At 34.9% G+C, this 22,841-nt stretch overlaps 5 protein-coding genes, 1 long non-coding RNA gene and 1 other non-coding gene across 15 annotated transcripts; 4 read left to right on the forward strand and 3 right to left on the reverse strand.

Annotated features, from left to right (window-relative positions):
- The first annotated feature begins 202 nt into the window (after positions 1–202).
- On the forward strand, positions 203–6,153 carry LOC107424597 (U-box domain-containing protein 5). Of its 3 annotated transcripts, none has more exons than XM_016034444.4 (6): positions 203–1,169; positions 2,071–2,148; positions 2,644–2,829; positions 3,023–3,130; positions 3,568–4,736; positions 5,082–6,153. In XM_016034444.4, the coding sequence occupies exons 2-6, from the start codon at positions 2,092–2,094 to the stop codon at positions 5,821–5,823; spliced, it is 2,262 nt and encodes a 753-aa protein (XP_015889930.2). In that variant the 5' UTR covers positions 203–1,169; positions 2,071–2,091; the 3' UTR covers positions 5,824–6,153. The 3 variants fall into 3 exon arrangements, with proteins under 3 accessions (XP_015889930.2, XP_060674947.1, XP_024932209.2); XM_060818964.1 differs by having other exon boundaries at positions 2,708–2,851; XM_025076441.3 differs by having other exon boundaries at positions 2,708–2,829.
- Positions 6,154–7,391: 1,238 nt separating this feature from the next.
- Positions 7,392–9,440, forward strand: LOC107424674 (ADP-ribosylation factor-like protein 2). The gene is made up of 6 exons (XM_060819194.1): positions 7,392–7,425; positions 7,513–7,615; positions 7,701–7,811; positions 8,346–8,508; positions 8,811–8,891; positions 9,125–9,440. The coding sequence occupies exons 2-6, from the start codon at positions 7,551–7,553 to the stop codon at positions 9,260–9,262; spliced, it is 558 nt and encodes a 185-aa protein (XP_060675177.1). The 5' UTR covers positions 7,392–7,425; positions 7,513–7,550; the 3' UTR covers positions 9,263–9,440.
- Positions 9,441–9,718: 278 nt separating this feature from the next.
- LOC107424582 (uncharacterized) lies at positions 9,719–12,429 on the reverse strand. Of its 4 annotated transcripts, none has more exons than XM_048479746.2 (9): positions 12,220–12,429; positions 11,612–11,677; positions 11,457–11,531; positions 11,318–11,345; positions 11,000–11,053; positions 10,827–10,918; positions 10,571–10,612; positions 10,387–10,467; positions 9,719–10,139 (listed from the first exon to the last, which is right to left on the reverse strand). In XM_048479746.2, exons 1-9 carry the CDS (start codon positions 12,229–12,231, stop codon positions 10,068–10,070), a joined length of 522 nt encoding a protein of 173 aa, XP_048335703.1. In that variant the 5' UTR covers positions 12,232–12,429; the 3' UTR covers positions 9,719–10,067. The 4 variants fall into 4 exon arrangements, with proteins under 4 accessions (XP_048335703.1, XP_048335702.1, XP_015889912.1 ...); XM_048479745.2 differs by having other exon boundaries at positions 9,721–10,139; positions 11,606–11,677; positions 12,220–12,417; XM_016034426.4 differs by having other exon boundaries at positions 9,722–10,139; positions 11,000–11,069; positions 11,262–11,345; positions 12,220–12,415.
- A 106-nt stretch (positions 12,430–12,535) lies between these two features.
- Positions 12,536–13,720, forward strand: LOC107424586 (uncharacterized). The gene is made up of 3 exons (XR_001582033.4): positions 12,536–12,694; positions 13,004–13,204; positions 13,354–13,720. It is a non-coding gene; the product is annotated as an uncharacterized LOC107424586 (long non-coding RNA).
- A 32-nt stretch (positions 13,721–13,752) lies between these two features.
- Positions 13,753–14,908, reverse strand: LOC107424587 (protein RADIALIS-like 3). Its single transcript, XM_016034432.4, has 2 exons — positions 14,225–14,908; positions 13,753–13,891 (listed from the first exon to the last, which is right to left on the reverse strand). Exons 1-2 carry the CDS (start codon positions 14,506–14,508, stop codon positions 13,870–13,872), a joined length of 306 nt encoding a protein of 101 aa, XP_015889918.2. The 5' UTR covers positions 14,509–14,908; the 3' UTR covers positions 13,753–13,869.
- Positions 14,909–16,826: 1,918 nt separating this feature from the next.
- On the reverse strand, positions 16,827–16,898 carry TRNAQ-CUG (transfer RNA glutamine (anticodon CUG)). The gene has a single exon. It is a non-coding gene; the product is annotated as a tRNA-Gln (tRNA).
- Positions 16,899–17,315: 417 nt separating this feature from the next.
- On the forward strand, positions 17,316–22,833 carry LOC107424584 (uncharacterized). 4 transcript variants are annotated; one of them, XM_016034429.4, is made up of 16 exons: positions 17,321–17,764; positions 18,224–18,385; positions 18,666–18,845; positions 18,957–19,014; positions 19,514–19,564; positions 19,638–19,720; positions 19,865–19,952; positions 20,182–20,223; positions 20,311–20,385; positions 20,493–20,561; positions 20,690–20,805; positions 20,982–21,094; positions 21,259–21,338; positions 21,476–21,596; positions 21,862–21,928; positions 22,033–22,833. In XM_016034429.4, exons 1-16 carry the CDS (start codon positions 17,505–17,507, stop codon positions 22,160–22,162), a joined length of 1,695 nt encoding a protein of 564 aa, XP_015889915.1. In that variant the 5' UTR covers positions 17,321–17,504; the 3' UTR covers positions 22,163–22,833. The 4 variants fall into 4 exon arrangements, with proteins under 4 accessions (XP_048335969.1, XP_024931901.1, XP_015889915.1 ...); XM_025076134.3 differs by having other exon boundaries at positions 17,625–17,764; positions 18,232–18,385; XM_048480012.2 differs by lacking the exon at positions 20,182–20,223 and having other exon boundaries at positions 17,316–17,764.
- Positions 22,834–22,841: the final 8 nt, after the last annotated feature.

Here is a 22,841-nt window from a genome sequence, read left to right on the forward strand (position 1 = left end):
TTAGCCAAAAATAAACAATTGCAAAATATTTAGTGTTGTTGGTGGTGGTGGATTGAGATTTTAAATGAGTAGACTTTTTTTTTTTTTTTTTCCGTGATCAGCTTCTTTTGACTTGTACCATTCATTCCAAAACTGCCCATTGAACATTCAATATATAATTTTTTATTATTTATCTTTTTTTTTTTGGACAAAGAAAATTCAAGAGAGTCTGCGCACTGAAATGCCTTCTCGGACGGTGTTACATATCATATTTTAGCCACGCCCATCACGACCCACTTGATCATTTTCTCTTTCCTGGACCATGATCTGTTCTTTATCGATATCGAACGGTGGAAAATCATCACGGCCTTCACAGCCCCGTGACAAACTCTTGACGACTGTGTTTAGTAAGTAGGCTGCGGATACCCAGAATATCGTAATGGAAGACCAAGAAAGTTCCTTAGTGGTTGACGGGGCTCACTTCTTGGTCTCTGTCTTACTTGGTCTTTTGCTATCCGATACTCTCTCTATTTTCCTTTCCTTTGGTTTGAAGTGCAAAAGACTCGGTTGCCCGAGAATCAAAACTGCTTTTTTCTGCTTTATGCGCATGCTTTACTTTCTGTAATATTATTTACTCTTTTCTTTCTTTCATTCTTTCCTTCTTTCCTTCTTTTTCCTTTTTTTTTTTTTTATCTTCAATCATTTCCTGCTTTGCGTGGGGTTATATTTTCTGGTTCGAAGAAGCTATTTCTTCCGTGTTTTTCTTGCTCTTCTGTTTGTTTGGTGGAATTTCCGTCTTTGAAGAGGATTTCTATGAGTTGTTTTTGTTGACTGTATGAAACTATTTGACGAGCGAAGAAGATTATGCATGTCAATTTTGGGCTCTGTGTGCCTGGGAAGTTTCTTTGGCACTGTGGTTTTCTCTTTACTTTGATCATCTACGGAAGAGCTTCAAGAAGGATACTTTACGGGCCTGAATTCTGCTTCAAATTCGACATATTTGGAGGAGTTTTGTGGGTTAAGAGCTAGGCGCCGTAACTCTCTGTTATTATTGTCTCCTGGGCTTTTAAGAATTGGGTTTTGGTTATTCTCAATATACAGTATCTGGGGTTAAGCTGTTGTATATCAGGCTGAGGAGTTAAAAAGGAGCTCCTAATCAAAGTTTGGGTCTTCGAGGAAGTCGCAACTGGGTATGTCTCGTTTATTTTTCAGTAGTAGTTAGTATGTCTTTGGTACCGATTATGGTATTTTGTTTTTCTCAGAAATTCACCCAAAAATGAAGAAACAGAGAAGAAATAACAAAAAGAAAGTAAAATTGAAATGGTCGTTTAATGAATTGTTACTGTCTTCAGACTTGGTCTTTCAACTGTTAAATTTAAGGTTCTACTTTGGTAGAAAATAGAAATTTGAAGTAATCTGTAGCCTACCATGAAGAAGGGTGGAGAAAATGAAGATTTAGGGAAGATGGAATTGTCAGGCACAATATATTAAAGGGTGATAAATGAAAGCTTTGGGGGTTACAGTGAGTTTGAAACCCGAATATAATGAGTTGAAATTGGTTTGTTGTAAAATGAAGTAAACGTTTTAATGTTTACTGTGTGCTATTCTTGGTTTTTTAGATTATTAAAATATAACATTCTATCATATTGAATATAAGTTCATAATATATGGTTTTGACATTTGATAGTTGTTTTTGTTTCCAAACTCGGTCAGAGGTAGACAATTCATTTATGTTGCATACACGTGTTTTACGAACACCCTTCTTTTTTTCGTTTCTGTGCATTTGACGAATTGGTGCTTCATGTGGAAATGTTGCAATTTTGTGACCTGTTCTCATGTATGTGTATATATATATATATATATATACATACATCTTCTATGGATGCTTTATCTTTCCACATCTTCAAGTTCGTCTATTTGTAGTTTGCTTTGCAGTTTGGTCCCAAAGCAAACACTGTGCATATGGAAAGTATTTTTGAAGATTTTAATTTTGTACAGTATCGTTGATATTATAATTTTTTTTATTTGGTAATATGGTTGCATATCTTGTTAACACGTGAAAGTAACTATTTTTTCTTGTGTAATGCCCAGATATAAGATAATTTCCTTTGCATGGGGACTGATGTTGCTGAAGCAGCAGAAATAATTACAAATCCTGGTTCCTTTAAGGTACAATTCTGTCATACAAGAAACAGATTCCAGAAACTCTTAACAAAACCTAGTCATTCTGTGATTTATCTGGCATGCCATGAAATGTAAAGTTCAAGTGTATACAATGTTTTTCTTATATGCATCAATCCCATAATAATTTTCTATTTGTACACCTGATAGCTGATTATATTATAAGAAAGATGAGAACGTGATCATAATCTCAATGCTGATGTTACAAGGGAGACAAGAAAATCCATGAGAAAATGCATTCTAATTTTCAATCAAGGAGACAGAATGTGAACATGATGGTATTTCCAAATTGAATGAAGGGTGTAACTTAAATTACATTTTATAGGAATGACTTGCAGGATGTCATTGCAAATCTTAATAGAATCTATATGACGATGTTAAAAATGCAAGTTTTTGTGTCTTGAACCGCTTCTGGATGCTTTTATTTAATTAAGCTGCTATACTAAATTTGAATATCATAATAATTGTTTTTCTTGGTCTCAGGTTCATCATTTAATGTGTTCCGAGTTTCTGAAGTTGGTTAATAGAATCTTGAGTATATTTCCAGATATTGAAGCAGCTAGACCTCGCTGCTCATCAGGAATACAGGCGCTATGCTTTCTAAACCGTGCAATTGAGAAAGCCAAGTCAATTCTCCAACACTGCAGCGAGTCTAGCAAACTTTACTTGGTGCGTATCTTTGGATGATTAGGTATATGGTGAAGGAAGAATAACTATTTTTATTAGTTATATGACGGAGTGTTGTCATCCTGTCTAATGTTGGAAATTAATGTTCTTGCTTCACCATATAATCAACACTTCCAGTTATTAATTTATGACTTCCAGTTGATTTATGGTTATATTGCCCTTGAATTACTTTCAGGCACTAACAGGAGATGTGATAGTCTCAAGATGTGAAAGATCAAGAAACTTATTGGAGCAAAGTTTATGCCAGATTCAGAATAACGTTCCAATGGCATTGGCTGTTGAGGTTTGTCAATTTACATGCTCTTTAGAGATTTCCCTCTCTTTTTTTTTTTTTTCCTTCACTATCTTCCTCCCCATCTTGTACCCCAAGCACCTCTTTTGATGTTACTGATTGACCACTATGCTACCTTGAATGACTATGATTCATTCTACTGAAATTTCACTGAAACATTACTAGGTAGCCAACATTCCATCAAGGTAACATTGAACAAGATTATATCTTTTAGAACCTTTTGATTTTTGGTTCTTACATTTCATTACTACATAATCTGCTAATGAATTGGATTGTCACTCTTTCGAAGCAACATGGCATCGATCAGTTTCAAGTTACCTTGTTCTTGGCCCTATACTTTATTTATTTATTTATTTTTCCCTTTGTACCATTAGTAGTTTTATTTGTTTAGATATATGAAAATCCTGACTATGATATGTGATTTTCAGGTCTCTCAAATAGTTGATGATCTCAGGGGAGTGACATTTACATTGGACCCATGTGAAGAAGAAGCTGGAAAAGCTGTAAGAGAACTGCTTCATAAAGGTGATTCTTCATCAGATAAAGATTCTATGGAAAGCTCTGAAATCAAAGCTCTTCAACTTGCGGCTCCAAGGCTACATATTACATCCCCCAAGGCTATTGTAATAGAGAAAAGATCACTAAAGAAATTACTGGATAAAGTTGGTGATACTGACCCTAAAAGAAAGAAGATTTTGACCTACTTACTGTATCTATTAAAGAAGTATGGAAACTTGATAATAGAAGAGTATAGAGAAAAAGCATCTGCTTGTCGTCATCACCAGTCATTTGCATTTCAGAATTTGGGTAATGGTTCTATGTATAACCAATCTACTGAAGTAGAACCACAGATGAGATACTGGCAAAATAAGGCTCAAATAAACATGTTAAGTAAAGCTGTACCCCCTGAGGAATTTAAATGCCCAATATCTTGCAGACTGATGTATGATCCTGTTGTCATTGCTTCTGGCCAAACATACGAAAGAATGTGGATACAGAAATGGATTGATGAGGGCCATGATACATGCCCAAAAACCAATATGAAGTTAACCAATCTGTCACTGACTCCAAATTCTGCCATGAAGGAGTTAATGTCAAGTTGGTGTACTAAATATGGAGTCACCATATCAGATCCAAGTGTGCAGCCTGAAGCACTCCACTTATGGGAGACTTCTTCAACTTCCATCGCTAGTTTTGGCAGTTCCATGAATGACCTACGTTTGCCAATAGATGTAAGCAGCATATCACTCGGATCAATAGATACTGGTTACAATTCAGATTCTTCTCACGCTAAGACAGTAGATGGCTTAAGTTTGGTGCAGAGTGATTCTGATAGGTGCCAATCTGATGCTAATATGTGTAAGCTAGATCTTGAATCTCTATCTAAACTTGGTGAGCTGTCCTGGGAATCTCAATGCAAAGTTGTTGAAGATGTCAAAAATAAGTTGAAATACAATGATCAAGCTTGTCATTCACTGTCATTGGAGAACTTTGTTGAACCTCTTATCATGTTTTTGAAGGATGCACATGATCTGGAAGATGTAAAACCTCAAAGAGATGGGTTTCAGTTGCTGTCGACTTTTGTGAGCAAAACCAGGTAATTTGTTGTCAGTATTTGAAAGAGTTGTGACTACTGTGTTTTTTAATTCCATCACACTTTTCATCCTATTATACTGTTGTCTGAATGCCGATACCAAGTTCAGAAAAGGACTCAAGTCTACCATTTCCTTTTTGTGCTTAATTTAGATTCCTTGATCGTAGCCTTGATTGTAGCACATGTTATGTTATACGCTACCACAAAATTGCTTATTTTGTGACTGACTCAATGTGACTCTCATTTCTTGTTTATATTGCTTTGTCCTTGTTCATTAATTATGTGTCCTGCTTCTTTAGCTTGTGATATAAGTAATTATATTCATGTACTTTTTGCTGCCTAATACAGAAATCAAATACCACATCTACCCGAAGATGCATTTGATCTATTGGCGTCTTTTCTTGATTCTGAAGTAAGTGAAGAAGTTCTTGCCATTTTGGAAATTTTGTCTTCCCACCGTTATTGTAGACATAAGATCACAGCATCTGGTGCTCTTACATCCATTTTAAAATTCCTCAACTCTGGAAGCATAGATTTCCAGGAGCAAGCCCTTAAAATTTTGTATAACCTGTCCTCAAACAATGATGGTCATTCAAATATTGTACCTCCGGAGTGCATCCCAACATTGGTTTCTTTCTTTAAACATAGCGATTTAGCTGGCTACTCTTTATTCATTATGAAGAATCTATGTGACACTGAAGAAGCTCGGGTTTGCATTACTGAAACTAAGGGATGCATTGCTTCTATCGCAGAAGTACTTGAAACTGAGAATTGCCAGGACCAGGAGCTTGCAGTTGCTATCCTTCTTTCTCTGTGTTCTCAACGCGTTGAATATTGTCAGCTGGTTATGGATGAAGGTGTTATCCCTGCTCTTGTCAACATATCGGTCAATGGTAACGACAAAGGTCAGGTGGGCGCTTTGGAACTTCTTCGGCTCTTAAGAGATACCAGGAATGGTGATGAGCAAGAATTCACTGAAAAGCCTGATTATGCTATCAAAGAGTCAAGAAATCAGTCCAACGAAAGGAAGTCATCCAAGGCGTATAAATTTTTCGAAAGGTTAACAAAATCCAGTAATAAGAAGAAATGAAACCTACGCCTTCAGATTGTTTTTGGTCTCATAGTGTTTTAGAGTTCCATTTCAATGCTGATGCACATAGGATCCGCCTGGCAAGATCCTCCGACTCTCCGAGCGGAGATCTTATCATGTTATAGGTAAATATACTTTAGGTGTGTTTTTTTCTTTGGGACGTTGGTAAATGTATATTGTTTTCTTTTTTGCTTTTTTTTTTGGGTCAAAGTTGGTACATATAGTGGATGGACGGTTTTGCTAGGCTTGCCAGTTTATATTGTTTATTCATTATGAAACTTTTACCATTTTCCAGCTCTTACTTGATAAAAATGTATAGTTTCCGTATTATTTGATTTTCCATTCGACTATTTAGTTGTAAATTTGTAAAATCTTATTGCAAAATATATCCTAAAGTCTCATAGATTTATTATGATTAAATATTCCATTTAATGGAAAAGGTGCAAATGCATTACGAAAAGCATCTTCAAAGGTTATGCTTATTATTCCTGCATTCATCATGCCTTTTCTGGAGGATGAGATGATAAACATGGTTGCAACTTGCGCTGCACTCCTCCCAAAAGTTTCCTGCCTGATGCATTTCAACTCGAAATTTGAAGTTTTTGGGTTAACTTCCTAATACATATTTGAGAAGACAGATTAATCATTAATCAGCATTTTTTTTTTTTTTTTCGCATTGAAGTTGAACCGACACACAGCATCACCAATTTTACTAAGATGCCGGTTAACTAGTATTCAATGTTTTGTTGAATATGTCCAATGTAGTAGTTGGTGAAAAAAAATTGACTTATTAGACCAGTGGCTACGACTTATTTTGTTTGGACTATTTCCATATGGTAGGTATTTTTTTCTTTGGTCAACATATGGTTGATACTTGACAGGTTCAAAACAGAGCCTTATTTTCTTCAATTCAGGGTCGTTTATTTTTCTCTAGAAAATGAAATAAAAATTAACTAAACCAGAGATACAAGGAAAAGAAATCGATGCATTTGAAAATGCAAGCATATGAAAGACTTTTTATGTTGATTTTTTCATCTCTACATATTTCATGGTTTCACTTCCACCACCTCTACTTGAGATCCGGTGGCAAAATCCTGATCGCAAAATCTCTTTTTGTCAACTCCTTTAAGCATTGGGAGTGCAACAAATGCTGCTCAAAAATACTGATTTTACAGCTCTAATTCAATGTATTTTGGACTGGTTTATGTGCAGGATTGGATTGCACTGAATTATTAAAAGTCTTATCCAAACATATTAAATTAAATTCAAAATATTTTAATTTAAATGGTTTAAATTTTAAAATAATTCAATTTAATCAGTGTTGCAACACAAACGGACTGTATGTGCTACAACCCAGGGACTCCCAGAATGCAGCAACCACGCAAAGCCCACTAGAACTTCAGGAGCCCAGGAAAGTCAGCCCATTGGATCCTCTCAGAAACCCACTAGCAGCCCACGGATGGCAGATTTCCAGTATTCGCCACCCACCAGACACGCGGCAAACAAAACCCTTTTTTTTTTTTGGGAGGTGGGTTGGTCTCTAAGCTTGCGACCCTTGGAATGGTGGATTTCGTGCTTTTGGATTCCTGATTAACCAGAAGAGTAATAACGAGCTTTTTTTTTCTTAATAGATCTGGTTATAAACCTTTATCAAAAAGTTATACCATTTGGAGTTCTGGAATTCTTTAGGGTTGTTTGGGTTCGGGCAAGAAAACCAGAGTGGAGGGATGGGGCTTCTCAGTATCATTAGGAAAATCAAGAAGAAAGAGAAAGAAATGCGCATTCTCATGGTGTAAGCACCAAAGTCACTCTTTTTATCTTTCTTTCATTGAATGTTCATCCAGTAAGAAGCAATTGTTGGCTTTTTGTTCGTGTAGTGGGCTTGACAATTCTGGCAAGACTACGATTGTGTTGAAGATTAATGGGGAGGACACCAGCGTTATCAGTCCCACACTCGGCTTCAACATCAAGACCATTACTTACCAAAAGTAAGTTTCTCTTTGTTTTTTTTAGTAATTTCTAATTAATCAATGGTATTGGGTTTCTCTTCCTCTGCGTAATGTACATAGAGGTACTGGTGATGGGAATCTCAGAGTGTTTTTTGCTCTTCCTCCGCTTGCTTAGAAACCACAGCAAGATTGATGTGGAAAAAAAAAAAAAAAAAGAATAAGTAAATTATTAAGATTGTTCTTAATGTCTACTATGGTTTATTAGTTTGGTTAATCTCAATTAATTAAATAGCTCATCGGGCTTTAATTATTGCTGAGTTTTTGTGTGTTGCGGATGTCTGAAATTTCAAGGTGCCATATTTTTACTCATTTGGTTCCTTATCTTTCAAGGGACCCAAATATAATGTTTTCTTTGTTAATTTGGTAAAAATTGAGGATTATAAGTAGCTTTTCCATTTATCTGCTCCATTCTTTAGGATCTTTGCATCAAGAAGAATATTAACTTATTGGTTTTTTCCATTACTTTTATTGTGTTATGGAATATTGAAATGCCATTAAATTTGACTTTGGCAGATATACTCTTAATATATGGGATGTTGGGGGCCAAAAGACTATAAGATCTTACTGGAGAAACTATTTTGAGCAAACTGATGGTTTAGTGTGGGTCGTTGACAGTTCTGATCTTAGAAGATTGGATGACTGCAGAATGGAATTAGATAATCTTTTGAAGGAAGAGGTATGTAGGCCATTACCATTTCCAGGGATAATTGAATACGCGAATGAACAGTGTTGCTTTTGACTCAAGTTATACCGAAGTATAAAATCTTTTCAAGGACTTGGTTGAAATTTTTGGTACAAGTTTTTGGGGATACCTTCCAAATTATTTTTCAAGGTTGCTGGTTTCAAGTGCTGAAATAAATATATTAAGCATATGACTTTTTAAGGACAGATTTTGGTTTGGGAGGGGTGGGAAAGCTTTCTCTTGAATTTATGCTCAACTTTTGTGCAGATGATAAGACTTCTTTGTTTATATTACAGAGGTTGTCAGGAGCATCATTGCTGATACTAGCAAACAAGCAGGACATAAAAGGTGCCCTTACTCCAGAAGAAATTGCTAAGGCAAGGCTGTATGAATAGCACTGTTTGTGTTGCAGTATTTATTTGAAAGTTTCTTTGTTGCATTGATTATTAACTATTTTTTAGGCTTCATTGTCCAATACAAAGAAACGCCTTTGTTCAGCCCAACTTTCGTTGCTTTGTTATCTTGGTTCATTTGATGCCAAGTCTTGGTGGAAGTTTGATATGTAGTGTTTTTAAGGTTTTGGTGTCTGATTAGTGTTTTACTTATGCAGGTTCTGAATTTGGAAGCCATGGATAAAACACGACACTGGAAAATTGTGGGTTGTAGTGCTTACACTGGCGAGGGACTACTTGAAGGATTTGATTGGTTGGTCCAGGACATTGCCTCTCGAATTTATGTGCTTGACTAAATGCTTTTTCTGTCATTTTTATCGCAATTAGACAGCTAAAGCTGAATCTAAAGAGTTGCCAGTTACCTTCTGTTTGAATGAGGGTATGTTTGTTATTGTAAACGAGAAACTTTTCAACCTATGAGCCAAAGTTGAAATGCAATTACAATACAGGGAAATAGAATAACTTTTCAGTACATGAGCAAATTTTATTATTACTTTCGAAGATGTAAAATGAGAGATGAATTATTAAATTTTTTTTTTTTTTCCTCAATGTCCAAATCGGAAAGTATTCATTAGTGTAAAATTAGCTGATTTCCATATTTTGACATGGTTGTGGAACGGGGAATTGTTTATTTCAGCGCTAAATACATGAAGACTACACATTTGCGTTCATAATCATCGCCCTCGTTAATTGTAAGTTCCTCTGTAGATGGTGCTTTGGATCAGGACTAATCTATATGAATCAAAATTTGGATGCCAAACAAAGTAATAAATATCTAACATCTTCACCACCAAGGATACAATCACTCAAGCAATTAGCTTATTAACACTATCATTATCTAAGTGCAATTATATTTTCTGGATAACAGGTTAACTACAAGGTACACGTTTCCCAAATGCAAAGTTGCAAGTACAAACCATTTGTTCAAGAAATATGCAAATGTGGGTGGACAATTGGGGTTAATGCTTGCATAAAGGCGTAGTACAATTGGGACTCAAGCCTCAATGTCAAATATGACTCCAGAAATTTTCAGAATATGGTCAAGATACAACGGTAGGCGACTTAGTGCCAGAAAACACCCGGTTGTCACTACTATAATTGCTAGAGTGCTTCTCGAATGAGTTTTTCTGTAAGTTCTTTAGGAAGTCCCATCACAGTATCACTTGTCCCAACCTGCCAGACACCATACCGATGCTTATCATAAAGAAAAAATCCGATATGGCTGATATTACATTTTGACGAATTCATGGCTCAAGAAGAAGCAATACAATAGCATAAAATTTAAAGAATGCTATGATTTCCTAGGAAAGCTTATAGAATGGTTAATTAGTTTGGGCATGAGTCTTCTTAGCTACACATTAAGCATTTTTTCGAATAAAAGAATTCCCTGTTGTATATGCAGGGAAGAGAAAGATCTAACCACTGCTTCTACAAAGCGCAATGTCAATGGATGTTCGAGCATTAAACCTCCAGCAACATTGAGTGTGACTCCGTCCTCTATCTGAGAAAATTTAACAAACTCATAAACAAACATATAACAAAATAAAGATAATTGAGCAAAAAAGTAACTCAAGAGAATAGCGTGTGTATTGAGAAATCTTTACCAGGCTATCAATAACTTCATCTGGTATATCATGGAAGTAGACCTGTAATATGAAATCAACAAATATCATTCCTTTCAAGTCATCACAAACTCTCAACTTGTCTGATCAATGGAAAAAGATAGAAATACACCATGAATTATACAAGCTAATGTTGTTCTTATTGGAAAATATGCGAGTGTGACAAGTTGATATCATTTGATACTGTCCTTGGAAAGATAAACAGCTAAAAATTAGACTAGCGGTTATAAAACAGTACCTCCGCTATTGCCCATCCTCCTTTTCTTTTCCCGGTTTTGAGGTTGGTTACAAGCACAGATCCTACAACTGCTGCTTGACCACCAGAATATCCTGCAATTCATATAGACATGATTGCTACATTCAGTTAGCTAATTGCAGAGGGAAATGGATGAAAGTTTATCTGTTGCAAACCTTTGATAAAATTCCGCGCTTCTTCCTTGGTGGATGGTTTTTCCCTGATCACCCCTTCATGCACCACCACCTCAAAATCAATTAGATGTTATACGGTAAGGAACAATTTTATTTCAAAGAGGAAAGATTTTGTTTGACCTTTCCAATCTTGGCTTAGTGAAAGCTCTAACATATTCTCTAAATCTTTATATTCAGTCAAGCTAGAAAATTGGGACATGAAAAAGATTCGGAAAAAAAAAAAAAAAAAGTCTTAAAAGCATACTGTGTCTGCGGTGATTAATAGTGTTGTATGAGCATCTTCTTCTGATTGGTCTGTACCTTTGAGCCTTGAAATGATGGCATCTGCCTAAGAAAAAGAAGTCAGTAAAGTAAACTTCCACAGAACTTGGGTATTTTGGCATTGTCTCACAAAATTCAATAACAAAATTACAACAAAAATTTCCAAAAAACGACGTACTTTTGCTTCAGCTAAAGCTATTACCAAGTCTTCCGGCTTCTCTTTCCTAATACATTTCTCATCTATGTCTGCAGTCTAGACCGTAATCCAATGTCAAATATTATGAAACTCGACCTTAAACAAGAAGAAAAATTATCCTTTCTATGTACCATTACACTGAATTCATATCCCATTTCGGTAAGAATCTGTCGGCGAGCCATTGATGCCGAACCCAACATTATCTGCCATTAGGGGAAAAAGTTAAACAGCTAGCAAACAAGTTAATCAAATGCTCGTCTTGTGTTTGGTTCTCTGTTTTTTTGTTTTTTTTTTTTTTTTCTTCCCTTAATACCAATATATTGGAAATTTAAAGCAGTTTGAATCGAATGAGCTGGAGTTTATTGCCCACTTCCATGGTAGATATTCAATCTCTTATTTATTTATTATTTTTAGCGCATAAACGTGCGTAGTGTATATATATATATATATATGTATATATATGTATATATATGTATATATTTGAGAATATTAGAAATTCAGTTTCCAACGTTTCTGGGATTCACATATCCGCACGACGTAATAGATAAATAATTACCAAAAGGAATTTCACGGATTTGAGAAGTATAATTTTCTGGGATTTACCTATCCGCATGATATATTAAATAACAACCAAAAAGAAATATTTCTCATTGTGTTCTTAAGGACCAACTGAGAAAATAGCAGAAAACAAAGAAGGTTAGGTTACATGAGCAATGCGGCATTCACATAATACTACACAACGAACCTGGAATGACATTTCTGCCTTGTTGCACGTTCGGCTTTCTCAGAGATGATGCGCCGATTGTTATCAGAAAGGCTTTGAGCTCAAACTCTCTTTCCTTGATGGCGAATGACAATGGCCACCCGTTGTATTTCTCACCCAGAAAAACGCTATCACAAAGAGGATGTTATGTTTCGTTTATTAAAGTTTTTGCCTAATAAACGCCGTATCAACCAGCGTTTTCATACCCCCAAAATATTATGTAGGACCGCACAAGAAACCCTGTCTTCCTAAGACTTCTATCCAACGACGGCGTTTTTATATACTATTCCTAACCTGACCGCCAAGCCGCGGCCACTCTTACCCTCTTCCTCAGCCCAAGTGCATATCAGTTTTCCCTCCATTGTTTACTGCAAGGCGACCCAAAAATCTTCCAATAAAAAATCGCCACCTGTATTTTCACTGTCTTTTGTTCTGCTGGTTCTTCGGCCCAGTCTAGGTAAGCTTATTTCAGCTATACGAATCAAGATTTTTTTTTTTTTTTTTAATTAAGCTAATTCAATAAATGCAATTATGTGTTTTGGATAAAGATTAGTGCTGGACAACCATAAAGTTGGGTGGAGGGTTTTAGCTTATGCTGATTATTTTATTATCCGATTCATTGCGTTTTGGTTTGGTCAATAACATAATTGAGTCTTATCGACATGTTGAATTTGTTACATAGATAAAATAAAATAAAAACTAATAAAAAGTTAATTTTTTTTTTCGAATGGTTAATTCTTAATGGGAATCTAATAATTGTCCATAGCTAGCGATGATGGCAACCCAAAGCCACGATACTGATCAGAAACCATCGTCGTTTGATCAAGCTCCGGCAGTCAGATCTTGTCGTCGAAGAAAGAATTTTGGGAGTGGTAGCTTTGTGTCCAACTTAAGAGATCACTTTCATGAGTTTCTTCAGGCTTCTGCAAGTGAACATAGAACTTGCTTGAAAGAAACCGTTCAGAAGGTAAAGTTTCTAGCTAGCTGTTCATATTACAATAGAAAAGAAGAAAGCTATGTTGTTCCAATAAAATGGGTTTCTTTTTTTAGAACAAGCAGTTTTCTTATATTTTTTGAAGTTTTTGGTAGTGATGGTAATGAATTTGATCGAAACAGATGTTGAAAGCATCAAAAGCTTATAACGAAAAGAGTGCTGACCCTGTTGGAGAAAGTTCGCTGCCTCTTCAAACAACCACAAAAGAGTAGGAAGTTCTTGGTTGCAATTTTTTGTGTCACCAATTTCATGTAGTATTACATGCTACATTGTTTTTGTTTCTAATGCTTACTTGTCCACCCCCTTTCATATGATGTTTCATCTTTCTTGTTTGTTTATCCGGGCCCAAATTCTGTTTTTATTAATTGAGTAGCTTTAATTTTAGTTTCAACTGTACTATGAAATAGTTTAAGAACTTTTTGGAGCAATTGCAAATCATTTAATGACAAGGAAATAAAGGATGTAATTAGTTATTCAGTTCTTGCTTAATATATGTGTTGGACAGAACAAAGTTTATTACACTTGGAAGAAAAAGTATAAAGAAAGGAGAAAAGTGAATGCCTAACAGTCACTGATCGTTAATTTCTAGATCTACTTTCGAGGCATTTTTTTCTCTTTCTTCTGGAGATCATTCTTCATTAGAGCTTTAGATTCTTCAGCCTGCAGATCACCATAAAAAGTTAGGATTAAACAAAAAAAAAAAAAAAATGTAAATGTGCAAAAAAGAAGCTATATTGTTTGAATTGTTGACGATTAGCACCACTGCCTGGATGCTGATCAGATGATGCCATATCAACATATAAAAGTATCTCTGAAGGATTTGAAAGATGGACAATGGGAATGCCAATGAAAATATTGTACTTCAAAAAATAATTTCTATGAAAGATGTCTATACAGAATTATAAATGCCAAAGTACCGGTGTGTTAGGCCTAGCGAACATCTTTTTTCATCATCTTCTTATTCATTAGAAGGAGAAAGATATGTCTTTTTACCTCTGCTCTGTAATGCTTATGTTGCTTCCTTTGCTGATATTTGGAACTTTCTGGTAATTAGGGAGGGGAACTTTGCCCGATTCAATGCGGTCAATGTCCTCAACAAGGATCTGATATCGCCTCTTTACTTCCTCTTCAGTTGTTCCCCCAACAACGTTGGCTATCTTATGCCATCGGTCAGGGGTTTCTCTGTCGTACATTGCCAGAGCATTTTCAAACACCTTGTTTTTCTTGGCTGTCCAGGTCAAATTTGAGTGCGAGGAAGAATGCTGGCTAGATGCCATTTTTCTTGGCTGAGATATTGGGGCAAGGTTAGGATCCGGGTTAATGTGGTGTGATTAATAGACTGATTTGGGATATATGAGTCTTGCCAGATGTTTTAGAAAGAATGGAATATAAATATGGTGATAATCAAAGACAAGGTATTAGCAAAAGGAAGCCAAACGTTTACTGTTTATATAGGAACATGGGAGGTGAAAATTGGAAAACAGAATTTGGGGCAGCATATTATAAAATGATCATGTTACTTTTTTAAGAAACATCAAGTTGGGGAGACTGGAGAGAGAGGGAGAGGGAGAGGGGGAGAGAGAGAGAGAGAGAGAGTTTCCAAGGACAGTCAGTTGCTTCCTTTTCAAGTATTTTTCTTAATATAAACATCAATTTGAAACTACTATATTCATATACAAGTATTATAAGCATGTGCGTTTCATTGGTTAAAAAAAAATCATTAAACCTTCTTGAAAGAAATGAACTCATTAACTGCGTCGAATTCTATAATATTTTTCGGCATTTATATATATTTTTCCTTAATTAGAAGGTTAATTTTGTAATCTTACAATTTAAGTTGGCATCACTATTAAATCTTTCACTAATTATGGAATTTTTATTTTTATTTTTTGAAAAAGAATTTTTTAAAATGTTAATAACAATTAATTTTTAAACTAAAATATATTTGAAGTGAGTACTTTTTTTTTTTTTTTTTGGTAGTACCCTGTTTATTTAAAAGGGTACTTAAAAGAATCTTAACTTCCCATTAAAAAGTAAATCAAGCATTAAGATAAGAGTTGCCTGCAATAAGAAATTTAACTGACCAAAGAATCTTATAAGAAATTTAACTGACCAAAGAATCTTGTATCCCATTTTTATATTAATATCAATGGGATATACAGCATTTGCTCAGAGCGAATTTCTACGTGTTAAGCCAAATAAGACAATTCTAGTCTATCAACTCTTCTTCCTTGTTTTCTGGAAGTAGTCAGGACCACAATGTGTTTGTTTACCTCTTGCAAGAATGTGACCACAGACCACTTCCTTTATATGGAAACTCAATTATTAGTCGAAACAGGATGTTAAACCTCTATCCGAGAAAAATCCTTTCCTCTATTACCAAAAAAAGAGAAAAAGCCATTCATCTTCTAGTTGTCCCTTGAGGACGACATAAAAAATGGAAGTGGCTTCAAAAGCTGCAGCATCGTTTTTTTTTTTTTTTCAGGATTCAATTTTATGGCTTTTCAAATGAAAACAAAAATATATTGCAACTCATCTTTTAAAAGTCAATAAAATTTTAAATCAGAGCATAAAATAACTACATTACAAATTAGTATTTTGTTAATATTAACATTATAATAACTTTTTTACAACGTAATATTTTTATTGCCAAGTTTACATTGGTCTTGTTTAGGGGCCATCTAGCTAAAGACAACCAGACAATCTAATTTCCCTCCTCAAAAGATGATTTTTTATTTTGTACTATGTTTACCTCTCCACTCTCTAGCGGCTAATGGAATTTTTTGTGTTGCGTTGTGGTGGACATATTCTTGTATTGTTGACCAATACCAATTAGGATACCTTACAAACCCATGTGATTTCTCGTCTCTCTCCACTCCACTTGTCTCGTAACACAAATGGATTTCTAGGAGCCTACTTTTAATTTTGGGCGTGTCCTTTTCAGACATCGTTATCCTCTTTCACAGAAAAATATATTACTTTTTAATATAAAATAAGAATGATAAGAAATATAAAACTTTGATTAATTGACCTTTATTACGATTATCTTGGCCCCTTCCTCCATGGAAAAGCATCTTTGGGGTGATCTGTAAAACGTTAAAACCCCATTAAACATGTGAATCTAAAGCGGGCATTTATTTGGTGTTTGCAGTAACAACTATATTTTATAGTTCGGTAGGTACAATTCATGTATTTTTAGAATCCTAATCACTCAACTTGGAAAAGCATGCCTGTTAATATAATTACATTGTGCTGCCTTAAACTCGGTTATGGCCGATCAAATCTAGCCATCTGTTTTATTTCTCTCGTTATTGCGATCTTGCCAGTGGATTCTTTAATAAAGAGATTTTCTGAGTCATTCTTGGACTATTTAAAGTGTCACATGCAAACAGCTCCCCACCCGTCCCGATGTACACTCGAGTAACTCAGACCCAACCCGCCATAATAACAATAATATTTAGAAAATCTCATAATTTCAAATAAAAGAATTAGAGTCACAAGGCGACAAAATTGGAAGGAAGACAAAAATCTATGCATTGTATCAATTGAGTCGGAAGCCTATCGCTTGCATAGCCTAAAAAGTCCATATATAAAGAGGTCCCACCGAGATTTGAACTCGGGTTACTGGATTCAGAGTCCAATGTCCTGACCACTAGACCATGGGACCTTGGGCTGGAAACCCCGAATGGATTAACTAATATATAGAGACCATTTCCTTAACCTTGCGTCCATTTTATTTTGCTTAATTAATGCCTGTTTGGCTTTTTAACATTAGAAATATATAGTAAAACATGTCTAATTTGAATTTAGTTATGTACTCATTGACTTGGCCAAAAGGATAATTTTTGATCCGGATAAAAAAACCACCTTTTCTTAAATATAGTTTAAATATAATTTGATATCTCAAAGTTTTTAAAATATCAACAACCATTTATAAAATTAAAATTATCATTTTCTCTTTTATTATTCGTTCACTTTTTTTTTTTTTTTAAATTTTATATCACTCACATTTGATGTAATAATACTAACTAAATTTTTTAAAATTTGAAGGATTAAATTATAAGCAATGGAAAGTCTACACGGATTCAGAGATAGCGCTCCCTCCAAATTAATTCTTATAGTGTATCAGAATCAGACAAAACTGCCAGGACGTTACTTCAATCTCCCAACGACAAATCGCCACGCAACCAATCCGTTGCGAAAAAGCCACCCGAAACGGTTATTTTAAGCACTTCAACAGCCAACCGGGTGCCACTTCCGAAGTGAAGGCGATATGTGGGGAAGGAGCTTCAGTAGCATTACTTCAAGCACGAGAAACGCACTAAAGGACAAGAAATGGGACGTGATTGTCGTCGGTGGCGGTCACAACGGCTTGACAGCCGCAGCTTACCTGGCTCGCGCCGGCCTCTCTATTGCCGTGCTAGAGAGGCGCCACTTGATCGGCGGCGCAGCCGTGACCGAAGAGCTGATTCCGGGTTTTAAGTTCTCTCGCTGCAGCTACCTCCACAGCCTCCTCCGACCTACCATCGTCAGGTGTGTCGTCCTTGTACCTAATTATGTTTATGTTTGAGTTTATAATTAACAAAGCAAGAAATTAGTAAAGACAAAAAAAGAAAAAATGAAAAAGAAAAAGAGGAATCGACCTGTAATAAATAGCTGGTTTTCATATTGTTCTTACGTTATTGAAAACTCAATTGGACCAAGTGATCGCAGTGGTTTCTTCTTTCTTTATATCATGTATGGCCGTTTTACGATCATGGTCCTGCTTCCTTTCAATTGAGTAAAATATAAAACTCCAAAGACTCTGTTTTCGCTAATATTCTTATTGAAATATAATCAGTAAGAGTCTCCAATGACTTTATCATAAATTAATGTACATTTAAGATTAAAAAAAAAAAAAAAATTTAGTAAGCAGAAATAGTATACCGTTTTGGTTTTAATTAACTAAACACAGATTTTATTTGTAAATGTCTATATATGTCTGAATGGAAGGGAATTAGAATTGATGAGACATGGTTTGAAGTTGTTGAAGCCTATGGCTTCGTCATTTACACCATGTCTTGATGGACGCTATCTTCTCTTGGGACTGAACGATCAACGTGATCACTTGGAGATATCGAAGTTCTCCAGACTGGATGCTGATGCTTATCCAAGGTGCTATATAATCACTCACTTCAGAGATTGTTATTTTTATATTTCAATTTCACATATCATATGGTTCTTTAATTTTGAAATTCCTTTTGAATGATGTTGGAACAGCTTAATTTTTTTTTTTTTTTAAATTTTTTATAGAATTTCAAAGGAATGTCAAAAATGATACTTTTAACTTTTGAATTTGCCATCTCTTTCATATATTATTGCCTTTGACTCCATTCTGAAGGTTGTATGACTTACTTTTATTACAGTAATACTAGTTTTTCATATCGAATTTTAGGTATGAAATTCAACTGCAAAAATTTTGTAAATTCATGGATTTTCTTTTGGATTCACGTACCCCTGAAACGTTCCATGGAGATTCATCTTTTAACAATCAGCTGAGAGATAAGTGGCACAAATCAGTTTTTTGGGCTAGTTGTTTGAGGCATGCCCTATCCTTGGGGCAAAAGGATATGGTGTAAGTATTACCTTTCCCAAAAGCTATAGTATATGATTTGATCCTCCTTTATTTGGTTAACTAAATATTTTTATAGCCTCTTGATGCTTTCTGCTACTTTTAAATTGTCAGGGAATTTATAGACCTCTTGTTGTCCCCAACGTCGAAGGTTCTTAATAAGTGGTTTGAGGTTCTCACCAAAAACTATTTAATTTCAGTTAACTTTTCAGCCATGGTATTGATGTTTGCCTAATATTGTTGGGGTGGCATATAATTGTGAAGCATCTTCACAATCTTGCAAGTTACAAGAAATTCGTTAAAAGTTACTAGGACATTGCAGTTTGTAGAATAAATTGACCCTTGAGCTTTTCATGTTTGTTTTATAATTTTAAAATTTGGCACTGTTTAACATGCATAATATCTCAGCCAAAAACTTGGCACTTCTGAATATATAAGGTCCCAGATAAGGGTTTAAATTAATGACCTCTAAATGCTCATTAGTTGAGAAATTAAGAGGAATTCGATATGCTTATAATTAGTGCGTGACTAACAATTATAGGGAAATATGGCAGTCCAAAAATTCCTAAATTTACCACCAAAAAGAAAAGAAAAAAAAATTTGTCATTGAAGCAGTACCTTTTTTAAATTACCTATCTAATTTGTTTGTCATGAATTATTGGAAAATGCAGTCAGATGTACTAAAGGCAACACTAGCAGGAGATGCTATCATTGGGAGTATGGTGAGACCATCATTTAAATTTTGATTCTGATGGTTAGAGAATTAGATTGCATATGATCAGTGCTGTTCTCCAGGTCAGTATTCAAACATCTGGAAGTGGATACGTTCTGCTACATCATGTGATGGGCGAAACCGATGGTGATCGTAATATTTGGTCGTAAGTGTTTCATGTGTAAACAAAATCAGTCATTATTTACATCCAAAATTGACAAGCTCAAACCAGACTCAGAGAGAGAGAGGGAGGACATCTAGATGTTCTGGCTATATGCCTTATATTATTCATGATTTACATTCCTGGTAGGCATGTCGAAGGTGGGATGGGTTCCATATCAGTTGCCATAAGTAATGCTGCTAAAGAAGCCGGGGCTTATATTGTTACAGATGCAGAGGTAAGTTTAGTATTCTTGGAGTTTTTCTTCAGTATTTGGTCTTTCGTTTTAAGATATTTGTTTAATTTTATTTAATGTAGTATAAATGTTTAAATATAAGTTAAAACTTCAATCCTTTGATTTCTATTTAAAAAACTAGTTTAGTTTGTAATTTATTTTTGTAATCAATCATTAGCTCGGTACTACATGAAAATTACATTAATAATGGGTTTTCTACGTTGCTATTTAGGTTTCACAGCTGGTAGTTGAGGAATCTGGCAGGGTAAACGGGGTTAGTTTAGTTCTTAAATGACCTTAAGCAATTTCATTCTGAAAAAAGTTGATAAAATATCAGATATTAATGAATTTTACAATATAGGTGTTACTGGCTGATGGAACACAAGTGTATTCTTCAATTGTTTTATCGAATGCGACTCCCTATACGACTTTCATGGTAAATACTCTGTTTTCTATTTGACAGAAGGTGCATTACTGCAAAATACATTTTAAATTGTAATTTAACAGTGGGTCTTGGTTAACATTATACTTTTTTTCTGACAGGATTTGGTGCCCCATAGTCTACTTCCTGAGGATTTTCTTCGTGCCATTAAGAACTCTGACTATAGCTCTGTAAGATTTCTTTATTGATAACTTTGAATGATTGAGACGTGGTAGACTGATCTTTTCTGTTAGTCGACCTATAATTACAACAAAACATATGACGATAAATGGAATTTCTCTCTCAATAACTGGAACAGGGAACAACAAAAATTAATGTAGCTGTTGATAGATTGCCCCATTTCCAGTGTTGCAAACTAGGTCACCCGGAGGTAGGTCCTCAGCACACTGCTACCATTCGCATTGGTTCTGAAAGGTAGTCCTTTTTACTTCTTTAATTTTTTATTTTTTATTTTTTTCTTTTTTCAAAAGTTAAAGTAATCCATGGTTACTCTTTGGAATCATAGTCTTCTTTTTTATTTATTTTTCGAACTAAGATGTTTGACTGCTGTAGTACACTTTAATTACATTATTTTAGGATCAATATTACAGCATGGAGGAGATAGATTCAGCTTGTCAAGATGCTTGGAATGGCATACCATCACGGAGACCCGTTATGGAGATGACTATTCCTTCTTCACTGGACAAGACTATATCTTCACCTGGTACTGCAAAAACTGTATCTTCCATATGACCTTGTCCTTTTTTACACTACATTTTCAAGTCCTTCCTAGGAGATTAGCCAGTTGTACTGCAGACTAAAAGATTGTTACAACTAAATTAATTTCCTCGTTTCCATTTTTATCTTCAAAACAAATTCACCTTGTAGGTAAGCATGTGGTCAGCTTGTTTACGCAATACACTCCCTATAAACCTTCAGATGGTAGCTGGGAAGATCCTACTTACAGAGTAAGTTAACAAACTAATAATGGATTCCATGCCCTGTTTGAATGGCACACATTGCAATATATAGCTCTTCACCTTGGTTTTCTTTATGATTGTATTCTAAGCAATGCTACAAAAATTCATTGGTCTGTCTCTGCCAGGAATCATATGCAAGCAGATGTTTTAAGTTGATCGATGAATATGCACCTAACTTCAGCTCATCAATCATTGGTTACGATATGCTGACACCACCGGATCTTGAAAGGGAATTTGGTTTGACAGGTATTAAAATTACGTTTGCAATTTAAATAATGGATATTCATATATTCTTTAAGAAAGTTGGGAGGGATGGACTGGTACGTTAATGGTTAAACGAATAAAAATACCGTTTTTTGGGCTAGTCCCGTTTCAGTCCAGTAGAAACAATGCTAAGGAAAACAAGAATTAGAAATACGAAATAATATATATATATATATATAGATAGATAGATATAATTTTCGTGTTATTAACGTAGAATTGACTGAATGTTGGAATGATATTGGAACAGGGGGAAACATTTTTCATGGTGCTATGGGTTTGGATTCGCTTTTTTTTATGCGACCAGTTAAAGGATGGTATAACTTTGAAATGCAAAATGAAAGTCCTTTTATCTGAAAATAACATTAATAATATTAATATAATTTTCATTATAATTGTTTTATTTGGATTGGGATCACAGGTCAGATTATAGGACACCAGTAAGAGGACTGTATATGTGCGGGAGTGGATCACATCCAGGAGGTGGCGTGATGGGTGCACCTGGCAGGAATGCTGCACTCGTTGTTCTTCATGATCTTACTCAACATTAATAACCGCTTCATTTTAGCTTCACCATGTGTCTATCCGTATATACCATTCCATTTGTATTGTTGGTGCCATATTTCTGTTCCAAAAATATTCCCAAAACAACACTACGGAGATACTCTTTTATTATTATTATTATTATTATTATTATTAGAGATAGGCATTTAAACTAACTATTTTTGTTTTAAAATAAATAAATAATGATTTTTGCTACTTCATTGCATATGATTGGAATGCTTTTATTTCATAGAAAATAAAAATTAATAGGAAAAGGTTGTATATTATAATTGACTACACTTAGAATCATGCATGCAACAAACACGCATAAATTTTAGGATGGGGTGGGTTTGGAAATTGCCTAATACATGTCACATTTGATCAGTTTGGTCATCAAGTTTTAGGAATAAAATAAAAAGCATTTTGGTCACAGAATGCATCAATATCCAAGTCCTCAACCGTGAGCTGATTTCCACGTAGGTTCACCACTCCAAAGATTCTCCTTTCAATTTTATTTTATTTTTAATACGAAAAGTACAGAGTCCCACCAAATGGCATGATTGTGGATCGCGGCTTTATACTCAAGCCTACAAAGTTACTCGATGCAGCTCGCTTGCTACCTCTTACTAGCTGGCGCTGAACAGGGAGTAAAAAATTTTCAAAAAAGAAAAAAAAAAAAGGCAGATA

This window comes from Ziziphus jujuba, chromosome 7, assembly GCF_031755915.1.
Source record: "Ziziphus jujuba cultivar Dongzao chromosome 7, ASM3175591v1".
Taxonomy (NCBI): Eukaryota; Viridiplantae; Streptophyta; class Magnoliopsida; order Rosales; family Rhamnaceae; genus Ziziphus; species Ziziphus jujuba.

Coding starts and splice junctions, on each gene's coding strand:
- LOC107424587 (XM_016034432.4), bottom strand. CDS start 14,508: ATGGCATCTAGCCAGCATTCTTCCTCGCACTCAAATTTGACCTGGACA. Junction 13,892..14,224: donor ATAAGCATTACAGAGCAGAG/GTAAAAAGACAT, acceptor GGTGATCTGCAG/GCTGAAGAATCTAAAGCTCT.
- LOC107424597 (XM_016034444.4), top strand. CDS start 2,092: ATGGGGACTGATGTTGCTGAAGCAGCAGAAATAATTACAAATCCTGGT. Junction 2,830..3,022: donor AGTCTAGCAAACTTTACTTG/GTGCGTATCTTT, acceptor AATTACTTTCAG/GCACTAACAGGAGATGTGAT. Junction 3,131..3,567: donor CAATGGCATTGGCTGTTGAG/GTTTGTCAATTT, acceptor TGTGATTTTCAG/GTCTCTCAAATAGTTGATGA.
- LOC107424674 (XM_060819194.1), top strand. CDS start 7,551: ATGGGGCTTCTCAGTATCATTAGGAAAATCAAGAAGAAAGAGAAAGAA. Junction 7,616..7,700: donor GAAATGCGCATTCTCATGGT/GTAAGCACCAAA, acceptor TTGTTCGTGTAG/TGGGCTTGACAATTCTGGCA. Junction 7,812..8,345: donor AAGACCATTACTTACCAAAA/GTAAGTTTCTCT, acceptor TGACTTTGGCAG/ATATACTCTTAATATATGGG.
- LOC107424584 (XM_016034429.4), top strand. CDS start 17,505: ATGTGGGGAAGGAGCTTCAGTAGCATTACTTCAAGCACGAGAAACGCA. Junction 19,953..20,181: donor ATATTGTTACAGATGCAGAG/GTAAGTTTAGTA, acceptor GTTGCTATTTAG/GTTTCACAGCTGGTAGTTGA. Junction 21,339..21,475: donor GGGAAGATCCTACTTACAGA/GTAAGTTAACAA, acceptor TGTCTCTGCCAG/GAATCATATGCAAGCAGATG.
- LOC107424582 (XM_016034425.4), bottom strand. Junction 10,919..10,999: donor AGCGCGGAATTTTATCAAAG/GTTTGCAACAGA, acceptor TATGAATTGCAG/GATATTCTGGTGGTCAAGCA. Junction 10,140..10,386: donor TGCGCTTTGTAGAAGCAGTG/GTTAGATCTTTC, acceptor GGTGTCTGGCAG/GTTGGGACAAGTGATACTGT.